General features: G+C 28.9%; 2 protein-coding genes across 5 annotated transcripts; both read right to left on the reverse strand.

The window, feature by feature from the left end:
* Nucleotides 1-420: 420 nt before the first annotated feature.
* LOC104648156 (cucumber peeling cupredoxin) lies at nucleotides 421-2,155 on the reverse strand. The gene is made up of 2 exons (XM_010324998.4): nucleotides 1,649-2,155; nucleotides 421-1,098 (listed from the first exon to the last, which is right to left on the reverse strand). The coding sequence occupies exons 1-2, from the start codon at nucleotides 1,827-1,829 to the stop codon at nucleotides 575-577; spliced, it is 705 nt and encodes a 234-aa protein (XP_010323300.2). The 5' UTR covers nucleotides 1,830-2,155; the 3' UTR covers nucleotides 421-574.
* A 3,698-nt stretch (nucleotides 2,156-5,853) lies between these two features.
* Nucleotides 5,854-10,743, reverse strand: LOC101246357 (glucan endo-1,3-beta-glucosidase 11). Of its 4 annotated transcripts, XR_742210.4 has the most exons (5): nucleotides 10,344-10,723; nucleotides 8,448-9,487; nucleotides 7,555-7,750; nucleotides 7,393-7,461; nucleotides 5,854-6,136 (listed from the first exon to the last, which is right to left on the reverse strand). XR_742210.4 is itself a non-coding variant. In XM_010324999.4 (3 exons), exons 1-3 carry the CDS (start codon nucleotides 10,396-10,398, stop codon nucleotides 6,059-6,061), a joined length of 1,173 nt encoding a protein of 390 aa, XP_010323301.2. In that variant the 5' UTR covers nucleotides 10,399-10,743; the 3' UTR covers nucleotides 5,854-6,058. The 4 variants fall into 4 exon arrangements, 1 of the variants encoding a protein (XP_010323301.2); XR_011210537.1 differs by lacking the exon at nucleotides 7,393-7,461 and having other exon boundaries at nucleotides 7,559-7,750; XR_742212.4 differs by lacking the exon at nucleotides 7,393-7,461.
* Nucleotides 10,744-20,318: the final 9,575 nt, after the last annotated feature.

The following is a 20,318-nucleotide window of genomic DNA, read 5'->3' on the forward strand; positions in this document are numbered from 1 at the left end:
AAGAAGAATAACAAGTATGGCATAGATCCAAAGAACTCATGGAAGATCAAGAAGTTTGTCAAAGTATATATGTGGAACAAGCCTCTAAAATATTGGATATTGAATTATGGGATGTTACTGAAGAGAACAATCCTAAAAAGAAATATAGAAGTGCTTACTTTGTTTGTGAGGATTTGTTCGAAAATCGTGGATTGAGCATTGGTGATGAGATTGAACTTTATTGGGATACTGATTTGCAGAATTTTAAATTTAGGTTAACTTAAGGGATAATCTTGTTTTGTGAAATGTTGTGATGTTTATTGTAGAAGGTTGAAATATATTTTATTATAATTATATTTAATTAATGTCAGTTTTCATGAGATTTTACGATAATTTTTGTATGGAGATTGAAAGGTTGTTATAATGATATCTAAATTGTAATTGGTACATAAATAAAGATACTTTTATTAAAACTCACACAATCATTAGTTACTCAAATCAATGAACAATATTTCAAAGTATACAATGGCCATGTCCTATAATGATACAAACTCATATGTAAAAAAAGTTATACAAACACTCAAGTGACTAAAATCTAGCACATAATACTAATAGCAATGGACATGAACATGATCAAGGCATGTACAAAAACGCTTCGCGAGGCTGAGCTTGGAGCCGGTGGAGGAACTAGACCATCGCCTGGTGACGTTGGTGAAGGAGTAGTAGGCTCCGGTGTCACTGGTCCAAGTGGTGGTGCAGACACTGGTGAATCTCCTGCACCACCACTTGGACTAGGAGACGGTCCAGATGGACCGTCTGATGGTGATGGACTTGGCGTTGGGGTTGGTGCACGGGTAGGGTTCGGGACGGGGGTTGGGGCAGGGGATGGGGCAGGGGTAGGACTAGTAGTAGAAGATGTTGCAACATTGATAGCTAGTTTTTGGCCAGCATTACAATGTTGGCCAAAAGTACAAATAAAATACTCACTACCTGTGGAATTTAGAGTAATATTGGCTGGTCCAACAGTAATAAGACTAATGGGATTTGTGGAACTACAAGAATCATATGCACTCTTTGTTACTTTGGCTACATCATGTGCTCCACTTGCAAAGTTGAACACTACAAAATTCAAATTGAAAAAAATTAGGGTTGACTATACGAATCTTCACTGTCCATATCGCTATATCAAAAATAATTATTAAACTAAAAGACAACCCCACCACACCACAACAACAAATGTACTTCGATTCAAAGCAAGTTCAGGTCGACTATATGAATCTTCAGATATCATGACTTTTCTCAAAGAAGTTGCACGAACATTTAGATATTGCTTTTGAAATCAAAATTTACTTTGTTTTTCTTCTTCTTTCTACAAGTTTTTAGATGATTTGATAGCTTTGATCAAAAGCAAATAAGTCATCTATATGTTAACAAATTAACTATCATGGTACCTAAACTTTCAATAACGATAACTATGCCTCGATCCCGAACAATTAGGATCGTTTATTTAGTCTTTGAACCGGAAAAGAAAAATATAAAGTTGATGGTAATTCTTCAAATTCGATTGTTAGTTCATGTTACCTACCTTTCAAACAACACGAGATAAAGATTCAAATCATCCTTACCATATATAAGAGAAAAGGTATTGAATACGTAATAATATACATACCTAAAGTATCACCGACTCTGAAGATACGTCCTGAAGCCCAATTTGCATAAGTTGTAGGTCCACCTGAGGGAATTGTCCAACCCGTAGTATCACCAACTATATGATCAACCGCTACTATATTCCTCGGCAACGCCGCCAAAATAGTCATCAAAACTAGTGCAATATTCATCTTTGTAACCATTTTTTTTTTTTTTTGTGTTTTCAGGTAGCCCCAAATAGGATTTTTTCTTCCTATAATTAACTTTCCTCTTTTATATATATGTGTTGTACAAAAAGTTACAAAGTTTCAATTTGAATATTTTGTTATAATACAAGGTTGTATTTATAGATTTATTTAGTCTATGGAAGTATCTAGGATGTTTCAATTGAATATGCTTATGAATTTTGACTAAGTCAAATAAAAAAAATATTATGAGCACAATTATGAGTGATGGAATTTAGAAAAAAATAATTAATTGGAAGTTGAACTACTCCTTAATTGGATGTTGGAATAGTTCAAAAAATTCTGCCAAATTCTCAACTTCTTAGAAATTAATATAATAGTATTTTATTTTAATATTTATGGGTTAAGTCTATCTGCACCAATTAGTCAAAATGAAAAAAAAAATAAAAAATTCACATGTCATGTTTACACATACCATCATCACACATGTTTTCATTAAGATGTAGTTTGGTTAGTAAAACAACAATAATAATCTCGCGATAAAATGTGAGATTATACGTTACGTACTTATGAGTATTAAATAGTTTTAAGATTATTTTACTTCACTATTTGTATATAAATGATAGAATTAACTATCATCAAATGCGAAGCTAAATGGGGGTTCAAGGGTTTGGATGATTTTTGTAGTTTTTTCATAGATTTTGTGTCTGTTAAAAAATTAAATAAATATATATATATATTAAATTGTAACCTCTTAACAAGTGATTGGCGGTTGACGACTTAATGATAAAAAAGGGGATGTAAAAATGTTTTTCATACTAAAATTATATCCTTTATCTGACTCTACTTCTTCGTCCTCAATGATGTTCGAAAATGAGAAAATATTTTCCTTTCATAAACGAAGCTTAAAAATGAGAACAAAACATATATCACTCTTATTTTTATCTTTACGAGGTAAAAAGACGATTTCTCGACACAAAAAATATGAGTCCATTTAATCAAAATGGAATGGTCAAGCTCAAACATCAACTTCAAGACACTTGGCATGATACTAGTTTAACTTGATTGACGTCTAAACCCCATCTTTGAAATGTATAAAGTCCAAGTCGTCTTTGTTCTTCTATTCTTTTTTAAAAGAAAAAAAATAATTCCTTTTATCTTATTTTATGCTATGGGTGTGTTCGGTAAGAAGAAAAATGAAAAATAAAATAATATATACACATTATGTTCAGTTAGTATTTCAAAGACATTTACATATAATATAGGTAAATATTATGATTTGAAATCAAGACTCGTCTCCCGACTCAATCAAGACTTAGAAACCTCGACATAACACTGACCTAAGATCCGACCCCAATGTTGACAGGAACCTGAGACTGAGATTGAGCTAGAGATCCCAACCCCCAACTTGACCCTGATTTCCACCTCGAGACCCAGCCTTAACCCCCAACCCCGACATCGATACTTGACCCTAATTAACCTTGAGATTTGACCCACGACAAACTCAAGACTCTACTCAGACTCGACCTCGAGATTCGAGACCCAACCTCGACTCGACCTAAGAACCCTTTTATTAGCCCTATCCCCCGAAAAACTTTGAGACATGACCTCAACTCCAATTCCAAGACCCAACCCCGATCCAAGACACGACCCTGAGACCCGACCTTGACACCAACCTGTAACTTGGTTGAGTCTTGGTTCGATAAGTCTCAATCGAGTGATAATGGTTTAGGGTCGAGCTGGAGTCGAGTCTAAGTTGGTCCCAGGATAGGGCGGACCTCAGCTTGAGTGAGCCAGGTCAAGTCTTGAGTTGATCAAGGGTGGGGGGTAGGGTGAATTATAAGGTGTTAGATTGAGGATCTAGAGGTCGAATCATTTGGCAAGATTAGGTGAGGATGGTGTGGTAGAAAGAGATTTTAGTATGTAAGTCATTTTCTATAAATTGATAGAAATAAATTCGCTTAAAGAATACTTTTCAAATTATTTAAGTCAACTGAATATGAAAAAATTGGAAGCGGACACACCCTCTACTTTTAAGAGATGGACGGAGTCAATTGAGTAGAGAAAACAGTAACTTGAAAATTTAAATAATTTTCAAGAAATTAAAATCCTTTAAATTCATGAAAGTTGTAAACCAATATCATTGAATACCAATAGATTTGTTCAAATTATATGTAAAAACCAATATTACTAATTAAATCTTGCCAAGATTATAACACCCATAACAAAAAATGTTCAAAGTTTAATCATCTTATCAAATTTACAATTTCAATAAAATAAAATATCTTAAATTCACTAAAGCAAGTCATACCATACTTCACACAAAAAATCAAATCATTTTCATATGCTATATGTTTTAAATATCTCACAATATAAAATTGTGACAATTTAGTTGAAGCCAATTCAACTACTTTACCAATCAAACATGCCTTGGTGTCACCTTTGTGTATTTTACACCAAAAACTTTTGACCTACTTTAGTTGCATCTTTTCACACCTAATAATGAAAGAGACTTAATCAAAGGGGGCATCTTAATATCTTATCATATCTTTGGAAAAAAAAACAACTTTTTGGACCACTAAAAGAGCAACATGAAGTATTCCAATTCATTACATCAATTACCATGTTGGAAGTTGTCTCAAATATTATTTGAAATTATTTAATTTTGTTTCGGTGTCGATTCAAAATATTAATGAATATTATGTATCAATAAGAGAAAGATTCATATTTATTCCTTATTTTGTTTGTAAGGAGTTTTGATTTAAATGACGTATTCAAGAGAATAAAGTTATTCATATTGAATAGTTTTAAGAGAAAATTTGATGATTTTTATAGGCCAAGCCCTTTTAAAGTGGAAAAATGCCCTTTTATAACATTCGAAAGGTGGGGGAAAATTCAGAAGAATAAAATAAAAGAATCAAAGATATTCCATATAAAATAAAAGAACAATAAATACTGATAAATGATTGTTATTTTTTCTTAGTGAAACTTCTCATTTGGAAATATTATTTTCACAAATATTTTGATTAAATCATTGAAAAAAGAAAAAATAATAATATTTTAGAACGAAAAACAAAATTATGAAGTTTCTCGGTGTTTCAATTAGAATCTATTTAATTTTCACCATGAGTTATCCTAGTCAGATGGTTCGGTGAAAAATAGGTAGAAAAATAACATAATTTTTTTTATTGATCATTAGGATCCATCTTTGTTTCTACTTTCTAGCATTGAAACGGAATAACATAATAAACCTCTCGTATGCAAATAAAACATTATATATTTCTCTTTATTCACTTTTACTTTATCTGTTATACTAAATTTTTACTTTTATTCAATGTTCTAGTTATGTAGTTCAAAATTGTTGACCTATAGAATAGTTCTAGATAACAATTTATTTTAATTTGTTTATTGGTTCTCAATTTATAGTTTTAACAAGTAATTGACTTATCAATTGAGAGTTTTTAATGATCATGCACAAATTAGTCAATATTTTTGTCTGATTTAGAAGATAATTAATTAAAGTACCTTCCTAAATTGATATTTACTTATTTAATTTTGAATAAAAGAAATAACAAGAGTTTTAAGTGAACTTACTATTTAAAAAGGATCCACATAAGTAAAAAAAAAATAATTTTTTTCTGAAAACATTTAAATCGAAATATGGCTTTCAAAGAAAGTGGCGATGTCATACGCAAAAAGCAAAGAGACTCATAAAATAACAGAGGCAAATAGAACTTTTATACGTTCTCATTAATCTATGAATAGGACAACGGAGTCAAACTCAATCACATTCCCTTAGTTGGTTTGATCTGACTCCCTATCCAACCGCCCTAGCGTATGTTTTTGAATCAACACACTAACAATGTATAGATTCTTTACCCCATCAAGTTAAGTTGACCTAAAACAACATGTAACTTTTCATATCGCGTCCGATATGGTACTTAAATTGATCTGATGGTGTAAAAGTTCTATATACCGTCAATGCATAAAACAACGTAAAATCTACATAAGAATACTAAGAAACAGCAAGACTAAGACAAGATAAACCAAGAAAGAACTTATTTCATATATACTGATAGTGCATTGCTGAAAAATTCAAAAACAATCAGCAATCTCCATGGTCGACTAGCGATGAAGATCTAAAAGACTGCATTTCCTAATGTTGTTGATGTAGCAGTTTTTATAACTAGGAAATACGAAGACGCTAATCTGGTAATTCGTATAAGATGAGAGATCAAAAAATGTTGTCATAACCTCGACAGAAGAATCGATATTGAAGTTGTGATTGCTGTCGCTGACAAATAGTACCCTTGAGCTTGCATTCCCTGAAACATTTGTATGCATGTAAAATGTGTAAGTCCACAATGATATGTGACATAAAAAAAACTGCAGAAGAGGACATTAAAATGCAGAAATCTGCTATGGTTGTTTCATATTCTTTGTTAACTAGGATAGCTAAGAATAGGCTCGGGAATCCGTTATCAAGCTTCAGAAAAAATGAAAGGGTATCTTAACAAGAATGAGATATCTTCTACTACAACAACAGAATATATGGTATAATACCACAAGTGAGGCCTAAGGAGGGTGGCGTGTATGCAGCCTTAATCCTACCTTGTGAAGGTAGAGAGGTTGTTTGCATAGCATAGATGGAATGAACATTACAGTTTAGAATGAAAAGTTCCCTACATTATAGATTGGTCTCAAACAACTCAATTACCGAGAGAAATCTAATCTACTATGAAGTAACAACCCCATATATGAATAGAAGGAGCAGGAACAAGTCGACAAACAAAAACTATCTTTCATAAAAAACATAAATCTTCATAGTAACAACTTGTTTGTCAATGAGCTACAGTAGCAAATCGAAGGGTTTGCTAGAAACTCAATAGATGCATGTTCCATAAAGTTAATTTTTAGTGCTGCAACAAATTCTACAAGTGCAGGGGTAAAGCTACTCCAAGTACGCAAATTAACTGACCTCATCAAAGTGAAAGCCCCAAACAAAGGAGCAAGAGGGAGAAATGATGGGGGAGGAAGAAAAACTAGCTTCCTCCAAAATGATTAAGGACTGGAGCAATCCAAAATGAAAAAGGAGTAAAGTTGAGTTATCATTGGTAGGATAGCTACTGAAAAAGCTTCTCAAATACATCAGATGTGATAAGAGTGCCCATTCATCAACTGGATTCAACAACTGTAGAGCAGGGAGAGGACACGTGACAAGTTGACACAAACTCATTTGACTTGTTTGTTGGATTGACAAAACACTTACAAGGGATGTGTCCTAACAAAAGAAAGCAGCAGATCAATCATACTTCTGCTTCCACCGCAAATCTATTAACCTATCTCTTCATAAAGTACATTAATGACTATTTTTCAACAAGTTCACCACAGACTAAGTTCTTCATGTCAGCTTATCAGCACCTCTATAATGCTCCCAAATGAGAAAACAAAACCTAGTAAATCTTTCTGGAAGTTCCATTCAAATCACCATGCCTAATTTCCTTAGACTAGATTATTCTTTTAAACTATATTAAAGTTCTCTTTTTTCTTTCAAGCTGTTATCCACTCAATAAGTGTTCACCAGTATTTCCAAAGTTCCAACTCAGGCACCAACAGTCGCGGAGACACCAAGAACAGCATAATATCCATGCTGAAAATGATCATAATACATCACTTATCAAAACCAGATCTGAAAAGACAATTTATACCGTAAGCTTCGAAGTGATGAACTTTACAAACTTACTTGCCTTCTCCTCTTGTTTCCTTTTCTTTTTTTCCGTCTGCTCATTTCCTCTTTCTATAAAAGTTCTAAGTAGCAGAACAAGAAGCTTCTGAAGTACTCAGTAACAGAAACAAAGTCTAGTTTTAGCCAATGGATCTAACCCCTTTCACCCTCCTCGTCAACTCTGGTACATACTCTCAATCTCTTTTCACTACTCCTGTCAATAGATTTAGAAAAGGATTCTTGTTCTTTACGGTAAGAAAAAATGGGTTTCCAGCAGTAGAAAAAACATATCCAATGCTATAAGCATGTTGAAATACAAGGATTCATTCTATAAGCATGTCAAAACACCTTGAAAAAGTATCTGCTCATGTACATTTTAAAATTAAATGTAACGCTTTTTCACAAGTCTGAACTCTTATAATATGCATTAATAAAGATTACTCTATTTTTAATGAACCGGGTGATCATATTATCGATTGAACTACTTCCCCACAGAGGCATAATCACGGCACAAAGATAAAACCCATGAAGCTCCAAAAACATTGATTTTCTTAGTCTTCCTTAGTTCCTTTACCGTTTTGCAAAGGAGCAGGATAATGTATAAAAAGAATTCCATCTATACTTCCTATATTAGCAAGCATGCAATTCAACTCAATACATTCATGTAGAGGTTTCCAGCATATTTACTACATGCTATACTTCCTAACGTGTCTTCTTTCATTTTATATTCTAAAGTAAGCTAAGATCACATTTTTCTAAACTACGGGTGCTACACAGATGATCCAAAACTATATGAAAACATTATGCTCAAACAATTCGATCATTATCTAGAACATGAAGGATGACTGACGCCCAGAGAAAAGTCAAGCAAATGGGAGAAACTTTTTCATGAGGACAAAAGAGCCTCATACCTTCAAAGACAAAAGCGAAGATGCAGCTGAAATATCTTGCAGCCCAGAGAAACCAACATCATAAGATATACTACCATCAGCTTTGAAGAGTCCGAAGTTCTTCTCTGATGATTGACCTGGCTTTTGATACTCATTGAAGAGTGCAAAAATATATGCCTTCAACATTTTTTTCGGCCTCAAAGGAGTTCCTTTCCTCTTGGCGAGCCTTTTACGCAGATTATAATTATATGTTCTAGCATTACTTGGGGTGGCAGCAGGTTCATTCTCATCCCCATCAGAGGCCCAGCCTGTTTCAGTAACTATGACTTCCATTTTCCTGAAACCAGCATCCTCTAGAGCTGCATATGCTGCATCAATCTGAGCATCGAGCAAGTTATCATAATGTAGATGAGTTTTATTGTCAACAATGCCTTCATTTGGCTGAAAAAGAGCATAATTTATGTCTATTTTATCTGAGTTGTACGTGTAAGCCAAAAATGGATAAGCATTTAGACAGAACGGAGATCCAATTTTCGAGAAGAACTCTAAAAGTGGCTTCATCAACTGAGCAACACCATCTTTAAATACACAATAAGAAGGAGGGAATGAATCAGCAAAAACAGCCTGCGAGTGTGCAGTCGATATCTGAACAACATCACTTATCCCAAGCTTTTTTGTTGCATTGTATACATTCTTTACAGCATTCAGAAGGGCTACCTCCAGTTCATTGTCACTACCCCCCAAAACCTCATTTCCAACAGCGATGCCAACAATGCGGGTATCAGGAAGGAATGCCTTCACATTATCTTTTACCCAAGTCAGAGCATGATCTGCATTGGCACTCATTTCTTTTACAAACCCATTCGGAAGTCCAACCACTAGCTCAAGCCCTGTTCCTTTAAACGCATTAAGTACACTAGGCTCTGCATCATAAATTCTAACATTCTTAATTTTTGCTGCCCGAAGAAGTTTAACCACTTTATCAGGTGAAGGGATATTATCTGCAATTCTTCCGTAATTAATCCCATATGTTCCTGTGAATGCTCGTGCAGTCTGTTGAGCTGAAACAAGAAGGTGAAAAAAGTGCATTTAGTACAAAGAAATTCCACACGAAATGTTAACAATCCAAAGCGTCTGAGAAAGAAAGCAGATATAAAAGTTGCAACTACTTCTGTTAACTCGAGTCTAATTATACATTTCGACCAGCCTATCAAGCCACAAGAATCGACTTACATAATAAGCAGTCTACCAAATTAAATTTAACATAAACTTGCAGGAAACTTCTCCAGTCAGTTTCTAATGGAATCACAATAAATACATCAAACAACAATTTGCCTATTCATCAGTTATACAGCTTAATAACCTTACACTACAGAAGTACAAAAATAAGGCTTCTATACCAATCTTCTATACCAATCCATTCTCATAAGCAAAGAAAAGGCTACAACCAAATTCCACTGCAGCAAGATCAAACAGAAAATAGCTAAGTACACATACACAGAACACAATAAGAAGATCCAGGTTTCATTGTCCACTATGTTAATCTTCTAGCTATTACAACAACAACACACCAAGTATAATCTCTGGGGTATGAGGAGGATAGAGCGTACACGGACTTCATCGCAACCTCATAGAGAGGAAATTTTTTGTTACTATTAAATTTTGAAATCATAAATCACACATGAACAAGTAATACTACAGCATATTGATCAAATCTGCAAACCATTTAGTTGATTCCCAATCAGCAGCTTAAAAAAATAAACTTTATGAAAGAAAAAACAACAACAAAGTTCCAAGATTCAAAAAAAGAAAGAAAGAAACAACCCCATCATCCACAATCCAAAATACATCAAAAACTACAACAACCCCATCAAACAAAACAAAAGAATTGAACAAAAAATGAAAATTAAACTATACCATTAGGATTAAAGATCACCAATAACATAAAAAGGAATCCAACAAGAATCTTCATCACTACACAACTTCAAAACGACGTCGTCCCTCCCTTTTCCTCTTCCAAAACTCAAAAGCTCACTCCTTTAGCTTCATCAGCCACCACCCAATACACCCCTTTTTCACACAACCAATCACTTTTTCACAAAAACCCCCACAATCATAAAACTCTAAATTTTCAAGATTCTTGAAAAAAAATTCTCTCTATAAAGTAAAAAAAAAAATTGCATATATGATACTACTAGTGTTGTTTTCCTGAGTGGTGGTTTCCGGTGAGTTTTTTGGCTGTGAAAATTATTTTCAGACAAAAGTCTAATTATAGTCTAAAGTTTTGAATTTTATGTATTGGATTTTGAATTTTCTTATAAAAACATTGGAAACTGTGAAAAAATATTCTCATTTGCCAAACAGGGACTTACTGTGACTATGTTTTAGTCACGCGCTTTATAGACGGTGTTCAGCACGAAAAATTGGAAATGAAGGATATTTTTATAACTTTTTTCTTTTTTTATTTATTTGAGTGAAGAATTTATTTTTTACTAAAATATCAAAATTGCTTGGAATAAAGAACTGAGTTTTTAAAAAATAAAAAAAAATATTTTATGCAGTAGAAATAAATTGTTTTAATAAGTTTAAAAAGTGTTTTTTTTTCTTTTTTAAGAAAATAAATTTTTGATCGAGCATGAATTGTTGCTTTAATATTAATATTAATTAGCTAAAGATGAATTATGATTCTTTAAAAAGTTTGTTTGTTTTGAAAAATAGTTGTATTAAAAAAGGTACTTTTTAAATAAATAAATTTTGAATGTTTGTCACCTGTAAGTTTCGAACGAAATTTAATTTTTTTAAAATATTAAAATTTTAATTGATCAATTAATTAATTATTTAAATCTTTTACTTTATTAATAAGGATTCGACTTTATTTTCTTATCCCAAGCTACAATTTTCTTTTGAAAAAACCACAATCAAGTTCTAATAATTAGGTTATAATTTTTATTCTTTTTTATTTTTATTACCTAAATACAAATATGTAAATGTTGCTGAAAAAATTAATGATGAAATTATGGAGCTAATTATTTTATTAGGTTGTTACCTTATGATTATGTTCAAATTATCAAAATTTATAAATCATGGCTTGTGCAAAAGCTTTATGCTGAGTTGTCAAATATAAAATGCTCAAAAATTAAAAAAAAAAAATTGGAAATCTATTTTGTAATAAAAAATATCACTTAAAAGCATATATTCCAATAGCTACTTAAAAGCTATTTAGTTGGAATATTTAAATGGAGTACTTTCAAACAAAACTTTCATAATAATAATGAAAATGTATTAACGACTCCGATCCCTCAATTTTATTAGTAAATTTTAACAATAAGATATGAAATATATAAAATTTGTGATGAAATAATTAATTATATATCTAAATTATGTGAGAGTTTCATAACCCCTACCCCATACACATACAAAATTTTATTTGTTCATAGTATTTATCATTTTCATTAATTATTTAATAAAAAAAATAAGTTGATTAAGCATCTGAATACATGATAAATATTTTTGATTTATTTAATCAAAATGTGATTCTTTGATTTATCAAAATTAATGTATATAATTAAAAAAATAATATATTTAAAGTGATTAATTTATTTATATTTCCCTAGGTAATAGGCACACTAAAAGACTTAAATTTTTTAAGTAAAGCATATTCAATAAAAAATTATTATATATTCAAATATCCAATAAAATATATTATAATTAGATATTTTAAAAAATTACTAAATAAAATTACAAAAATAATTTTATTGAAGCAAAAAAGGGAAGCGCGTGGGGCCATTTGAGTTAGTACAACGTCATTCATCTTTTTTGCGTTACAAATAATCTTTTTTTTTTCTCATAAAATAAAATGAAGTGGGAAAAAAAGACTTTGGTTTAACAGTTTAATTTTATTTTATGACAAAAAAAAGTAGTTTTATTTTCTTTGAAATTAATTTTCAATATTATATCTTACCATATATTAATATTCTAGTTCTAGCGATATATGATAGTATAGCTTTGGAATTAAAAGGGCCACATTTTGAAGCGAAAATATCAAAAAAAATAACGAATTAAGCGATTGACTATACGGATAAAATATTAAGATTTTTATCGATAAATAATATTTTTGTTGACGATTCACGGTTCTTGACACGATCATTTACTTCAGTCGTGAGCGAATTCATAACTCTGTCAAAATTTTCAAAGAATATATAATTTCTTTCTAGTCGTGCTATAATACATGACTTTCAATTATTATTTTCACCATTCATTGCATAATTCGGATAAACATCTTTATTCCCTTCTAGTCGCTCTTCGATAGTTAATCAACGACTTTAAATTTAAGCGCCAAGCTAAAGAAATCCTCAATAGGAAACGTTTAGTTTATTTTCGCTTGTATAGTTACGTATAAATAATTATGAAATAAGTATATTTTAAATATAGAATAGCACTATAAAAGAAAATGAAATGTCAAAATCATATTATTAATTAATTAAAAATATATGTGTGCCTTTCTAGTCTTGGTCTACCATAGTCCATGTCATTTAAGCCTAATAAGGACTTGGATCTACATAGAATTATGTCATTTTACTTAATATTTAAATCCATTTGACATGATATTTCTTTTCTTCTTGTCATTGACACTTTACCTAATCAATGGCTTAACTTTCTTTTCTAGTGAAGACTAAATTTTGCATTTTTACTTTAAAATCGTATAGCGTGAGGTATACGTTCAAATAAATAATATGTGATATGAGTTTGAATCATGATAAATATTATTTAAGCCAGTTATTCCTCGATAGGATAATTGGATTAACCTCCACAAGGATGTTGAATATCCCTAATATAAGAGATGGATTGATAAAGATGATTCAAATACAATATACATATTTTTATACTGACAAAATTAGTTTATAATTACATGTTTAGGGAATTATAAGGCCTTCAAAGTACTAATTTAAGAATGAAATCAGTTTGATAATTTGAATGAAAATAGAAATAAGACAATTATGTAGAGAGTACATTAATAATATTCCCTATGTCCGCTATTGTCGTAGTTTCTATTTTTAGAGTTAAGTTATAAAAATTTTGACTAATACGTTATTCCCTCCGTTCGATATTGTTTGTCATGGTTTCTATTTTTAGAGTCAAACTATAAAAACTTTGACTAATATTTTAAGATGAATTTTTTCATCATATTAATATGCAAAAAATTATAATTTATAATACTTTTCATATAGTTTTAGAATATCTAATTTTTTTGTTTAAAATATCAAATTAATGTGATCTAATTTACCTTTGAAAATTAGTCATGACTTTCGATAAGCGCAACATGACAAACAATTCCGGACGGAGGGAGTATAATATATTTTTCATCATATTGATATGCAAAAAATTGCAATATGTAGTACTTTCCGTATAATTTTTTGAATTTTTAAATTTTTTGTTTAAAATATTAAATTAATATAATCTATTTTAATTTTGAAATACGCAAATGATTTTCGGAAAACGCATACCTGATAAATAAAAATAGACGGAGAGAGCAATTTTATTCTTTTTTTGTGTGTAGATTTGAATTAGGAATAACTTCCATGTATTGATTAGTTGATGAGGACCTTATCATTATAGTATTAAATTTTTTAAAAATAAAACCTATTTCCCTTACCTAAAACATTGTCTTCCAAGTGTTGTTTTCTAAAGATCAACTTTCTAAATATATAAAATAAAATAAATTAAAAAAATTCTATTGTTTATTGAATGATCATATATAGTTGTTTTTTTTTAAAAAAAAAAAAAAAAAAGCAAACATTGCTTAGCTCAATAAACATCCAGGACAAAGCATTGAACTTTTCAAAAAGTCTTCAATAAAAAAAAGAATTATAATTGAATCTTTAAACCTTTTCCTTTTGAAGAAATTTCATGATCCAATGTTAGTATGTATTAAAAAGTTGAATGTTTTGGAAGAATATACAATAATTTAAATAAGCTTTTTCTTTCACCTTAAGTGGCATCAAATATTTGAAAAGTTAAATTACATTATTTTTGTTGATATGCATTTCCACTTATTTCTCACAAAGGGTGTGTTTAGTATGAAACAGAAGCACTTTCTCATTAATTGATTAAAATATTTTGAAAAAATAAGTTTTTGAAATAGAAAAATAAGTTTAATAAGTGTTCGTAATCTCCTTTCTGCCCCGCTACCATTCGACCCCCACCCCCAAAAAAAATTCCTTTTTCATGTCATTTTGTTTTCTTTTTATTCTTCACTAGGTTTTTGTGTGTTTGTTTGTGTACTTTTTGGGGGTACTAATGAGAGTATGATAACATTAGAATTGTTATGTTAAAAAGTGATATCAACACTCTCTACTTTGTTGTGGGATATAAGTCATCACCTTTTAAAAGAATGAAAATAAAATAAAATGTGTAGTTTGCTTTTTTTCACTTTTGTGTTGGCTTTGTCTACTTTGGTATTAAGGTAAACAAATATATATACTTGAAAGATGTTTGAACATGATTTGATTGAAATTTATTTTATTTTTCTTTAGAAAAGGTAGTATGTGAAGTTGAAGTCCAAGAAAGTAGTGTTTAGACATGAAAGTAAGATTAAGATTTAATAGTGAGCACTTTTAAAAAATATTTCAAAGTTTAAAATAAAAATAACTGATCAATCGAATAAGCTAATAATTATTTAAAATAATCTCGAATATTAGTTTAATTTTCTTAAAAATTATATGAGTGGAGATTTTAAAGGATCAAAGTTTCACTAACAAAGATTGTAATGAACTGGTAAATAAAAAATATTGAGTTTGAGTTTTACTAGAAATGAAATCACTGAGTGATTTATCTCTATTCTCCAATATTACACTTCTCAGTCTGAACTTAAATTTAGTCTCACTGTGAATATTAAATATGATTTTTAACATAAATATCGAACATCGAATGTGACAAAAAGATATAGCATTTCCCTTTTTCTCATTACCAACAACTTTCATTCATGTAATGGAATCTACTTTTTTACATCTATCCTTGGTTGGAATACAATATGTTGACATCAACCTTAGAATTATAAGAAAGTTGAAAGAGACCATTTTATAGTATACTCATCTTTTAAGAAACAAAAAAATTTCATTGATATTTTGTAAGAACACAATATTTTTGCATTTATTTTCATGATTGTTGCATCTGTTTAAGTAATTGTTATAATTAGAGAAAAGACATAAAATCACTACCGAAGTTGTTTCGAATTTTTAAAAAGACATTATAACTTTGCGGGTGTCCTATTACTCCATTGAACAATTTGACAATCGTATGTATACCCCATTTTTCAGCCAATACCACTTGTACCAAAATATTTGTAAGTCACACACTAATAGTCACTTAACACGTGTTAAAAGTAATTTTTAATTATTTTTATTTAATTTCTTTGCTCTTCTTTTTCTTTTTCCTTTTTTTTCTTCTTTTTTATTTCTGGTTCTCTTTCTTCTTCTTTGCCACACTCCTGTAGCTTTTGTCATTCCTTCTTCCAGAAAAACAATCGAAATTTTTTGACAGCATTATCAATTATTTGTCAAACTATCACTTATTAATTTATTTAAGAAAATAAATATCGTCAAATAATCAAAATTTAAATATTCAAAATATTATCAAGTCAAAATTTGACATTTAGATCACCTCCTTCTCCAACTTATTACTTCCAAATCGAGTTTTCCATAGTTTCACTATTCCTTAATTTCAAACTTGATTTGTAGGAGGAATAAAATCACTACTAATTTGTTTTTTTCTAAATAAAAAAGAATAAGAATGAACACAATAATATCAGTTTAGAAAAAATGAAGGAAGACATAGATGCCCAAGAAACATGGGTAAGCTAATGATGGTAGGGAAAATGAGAAAAAAAAATTTGAAAATTAAAAACTATTCCTAACAAAGCTTTTAAAAAAATTAATACATGGGGTTTTGTATTTTTTAAAAACAAGTCAAATTGGGAGTGCCACATGGCAATTTTACGTTGGGCTGAAGCAGTATGAACAGTCCTTCACGCGTCCAATTTCGTGACAACAAGAGTGGTATTAAAATTAGTCAAAAAAGTATATTTATTGTGAATTTAGATAGTTTGTAGGGTAATAAAACACCCGCAAAGTTAAGATATCTTTTTAAAAATTCTGATGACTTTATGTCTTTTCTCTTATAATTATTACGATAGTTATTGAAACAAATGCATCATTTGTTAAAACATAAGTAACATTAAGATAGTTTTGACGATAAAAATATTAATAATAATAGGGTGTATCGAGTTATCGAAAAAAATTATATATTATTTTATCTATGAAATTCAATACGTTCAAGATGATCAACCCCCTCTGAAGACATATCTTCTATTTAATTGAAGTGAACATTGAACACATTTACATTATATGTTTTTTATTGCTTCATAAAAATGGTAAATAACTTTTTCATTGTGAATTTTATTCGAATTGACTTATTTTAGGTGTATCATGCAATAACAATAGTAAATTGAAGAGTAAACTTTTGAAATCATATTTCTAATACTTGAGTTTTGATAAAAAAAAATTAGGAAGAATTACGTAAATTAGTACATTTTAATAAATAATTACTGATTTTAGCAATGCTTTTTATTTATTACCATTTATAACAATACTGTATTAAATCTGCGATATGAATTAAAAGTGAATTATGTATGCAATATATATGAATTATAATTGGTTTTTGAAATATATTATGTTTATTTGATAAAAATTTAACACATTGTATTATAAGTGTATTAAAATGTGTGAAATGTATTATTCATCATTAAAACTTGTATTATATATGAATAATATATTATTTTTTGTAATATGTATTAAAATTGTATCATAAATGAATTAAAAATGATCAAGTGAAAAAATATATATTATTGCTATAAATGATAAATATTTTTTATTTTAATATATTTATATAAGTTTCCCAAAAAATTATGCATAATTTAAGAGCGACTCACGGGTATCATGTACAAAATTTGCTTAGTTGTACAAAAAAAAGAAATAAAAATCTGTCAAGAAAATGGGCTTTTGGCCAAATTTCCACATGTATAAAATAAAGGGAAACTTACGTAAAAATACTATAATAAAAAAATATTTATCTTATAGTAATAACTTTTTTATTCATTTAATTATTTTTAATTCATTTATAATACGAGTTTAATAAATATTACAAAGACAAATTTATTATTCAAATATAATTCAAGTTTTAATATGGATAATATATTTATCGCACATTTTAATACACTTATAATACAATGTAACAATATTTTACTAAACAAACATAATATATTTTAAAAATAATTATAATTCAAATATATTGCATACATAATTCACTTTTAATACATATTACAGATTTATCACGATATTGCTATAAATGATAATAAACAAAAAGTATCGCTAAAATTAATAATTATTTTTAAAAATGTATTAATTTATGTAATTTTTCCAAAAATAAATAAATAAATGGGCCTTTGGCCCAATTACATTACAATACAAAAACTGAAATCTAGGAGGGTGTTTGACCCATTTCTGCCCTTATATGCAGCGTATACGATTAGGGGACGTTTGGTAGGATGTATTAAAAGAAATAATCCATGTATTAGATGTGGTATAATTTAATACTGTGTTTGGTATGAATGTGAGCCTATGTATAACTAATCCATGGATTAGTTAATACATCCTACATGGTATTATGTGATGTATTGCTAATACCTTCCATTTGGAGGTATTAGCTCTAATACCATGGACTATTCTAGGTAAAGACAAAAATACCCCTCAAATCCTTTTAATATTTAATTTATTTTTTTAATTTTATATTTTATATTTTATATTTATACTAATAAAGTTATTTAAATAAATTAGCTTACAACTTTTATTATTCAGATATAATTTTTTGTTTCTAAAATATGAATTACTTAATTTATTTATTATTAATATAAAATATTATAATCCGACTAATATGTTAATGTTGATATATGAATTTAAGAACAATTTATAAGAAACATTACACAAGTAGTCTAAAACAAGAGTGTGTGTATATATATATATATATATATATACGCACACATCTCGAGTATAAAAATAGTTTAATTTATTCTTCTATATTTATTTTATATTTTTATTTTATTTTGTGATAAAGAGTTTTTTAAAATTTATTGATACAAAACAAAGTTCAATAAATTTTCTCTATAATCATTATAGTTGTGTGACCTTTTGAGTTATCAACTCTAATTTATTGTGATGACAATTATTTACTCTCAAATAATTTAAGTGAGAAAATAGTGAACATGACAATAAAAATTTAATTCTCCTAATTAGTTAAAAATGTTATAAAAAAATAATATTCTCCGTTAATTATTTACTTTGACTCAAGTACATGAAATACAAAATCTCATAATAACTCTAGGGTATAATTGAAAAGATTTTTTTTTTTTAACTTTTAAACCACACACAAAATTAGATAAAAAACAATGAACCAAACACTTGATAAAAGTAATCACTTCATTACTAATCTCTGCATTACTAATCCCTGCATTATTTATTTTTGTACCAAACGACCCCTTAATGTATATTCACGCATATGAAAGCTTCAAAATTTGCATTTTTTAACAACCCAAATTGAGATGAGGGGTGAATGAGAGAGTCAGATGGACCTAAATCGAGAAAGATCATGCAAAAAAAATATAATAAGGATTAGTAATTAACCAAAATTGGATACTCACTAAAAATAACTAAATATGTAAAATAATAATAAGATCAAATTTTCCTCACAATAACCTGACAGACATTAATACTCATTTGTAGATGACAATATATATTTTGGGCACATCGTTCTTGGAGCAGCGAAACTGAGACAAAACGAGCAAGAGGTAACATCGAATCCCCACTCTTATATATACTTGAACAACTGACTCGAAAACTCGAATCAACTCTACAAAGGCCCTTGTTAGAACTTAGAGCAAGAAAAATCAAATTCAAAATTCTTTAAGTGTAAAAATCGATTGTTCAAGAAAAACTTCAATCCCTAACAATGAAGAAGAAAGAGGTTTATATATTCCGAAAGTAATGAGGTTGTTGGTGATAGATTCTTTTGAATGAGATTAATTTGGAATTGTTGGGTTGCGCATGAGTTGTGCTGGGAATTAGGGTCTTAAAAAGAATTGGAATTCAAACTAGGAATGACTACATTTGCAATTACAAAATAAATATTGAATTACAATTGTAATCAATTTAAGTTGAAATTTTAGCCAAATTGAATTAAATTGGCGAATTCGGCTAAAAAACAAAATAAGACGAATTAATATCAATTAATGAGCTTTTTAATCTTAATGAAATAAAATAATTAACTTAATTATAAATAATTAATTTAAATACAAACCAATTAATTCAAAATTAAAACTATATTTCAAACAAAATTAAATTAATAAAAATGTATGTATTAATCTAGAAATGTTTTGATATGATTTTCAAATATTTATAAAGTATACTAATTACATATATAATTATATTAAATATATTTATTATTCAAAATACTATAAAAGATCGACTGAAGTTACTTAAAATAACTTTGAAACCTATTTGACTTTTATAAAACTAATCATTCTAAATCGTTTGAAAATTAAGAAATTAATTATTGTCGGAGTGGATCAAGATTGGATGTCAACCGTAAGAATACGCTCACCAAAATTTTATTTATCTAGAATATTTATATTAACCCAACCATATTCATACCATTTTTTTGGTATTGAAATAAATTATTTACCATAAAAATTGCAATCTTATACAAATTAATATTATTTTTATTCTAAATAGGGCGCTACTCTATTTTTCACCATATCTATGTATTTAAAAATGATGAAAACAT

This window comes from Solanum lycopersicum, chromosome 7 (assembly GCF_036512215.1).
Source record: "Solanum lycopersicum chromosome 7, SLM_r2.1".
Classification (NCBI taxonomy): Eukaryota; Viridiplantae; Streptophyta; class Magnoliopsida; order Solanales; family Solanaceae; genus Solanum; species Solanum lycopersicum.

Excerpts from the sequence above, each read along its gene's own strand:
- LOC104648156 (XM_010324998.4), bottom strand. The coding sequence starts at position 1,829 with ATGGTTACAAAGATGAATATTGCACTAGTTTTGATGACTATTTTGGCG. Across the intron at positions 1,099-1,648 it reads CAGAGTCGGTGATACTTTAG|TGTTCAACTTTGCAAGTGGA; the intron begins GTATGTATATTA and ends TGAATTTTGTAG.
- LOC101246357 (XM_010324999.4), bottom strand. The coding sequence starts at position 10,398 with ATGAAGATTCTTGTTGGATTCCTTTTTATGTTATTGGTGATCTTTAAT. Across the intron at positions 9,488-10,343 it reads GGTGATCTTTAATCCTAATG|CTCAACAGACTGCACGAGCA; the intron begins GTATAGTTTAAT and ends TTCTTGTTTCAG. Across the intron at positions 6,137-8,447 it reads CTTCGCTTTTGTCTTTGAAG|GGAATGCAAGCTCAAGGGTA; the intron begins GTATGAGGCTCT and ends CAAATGTTTCAG.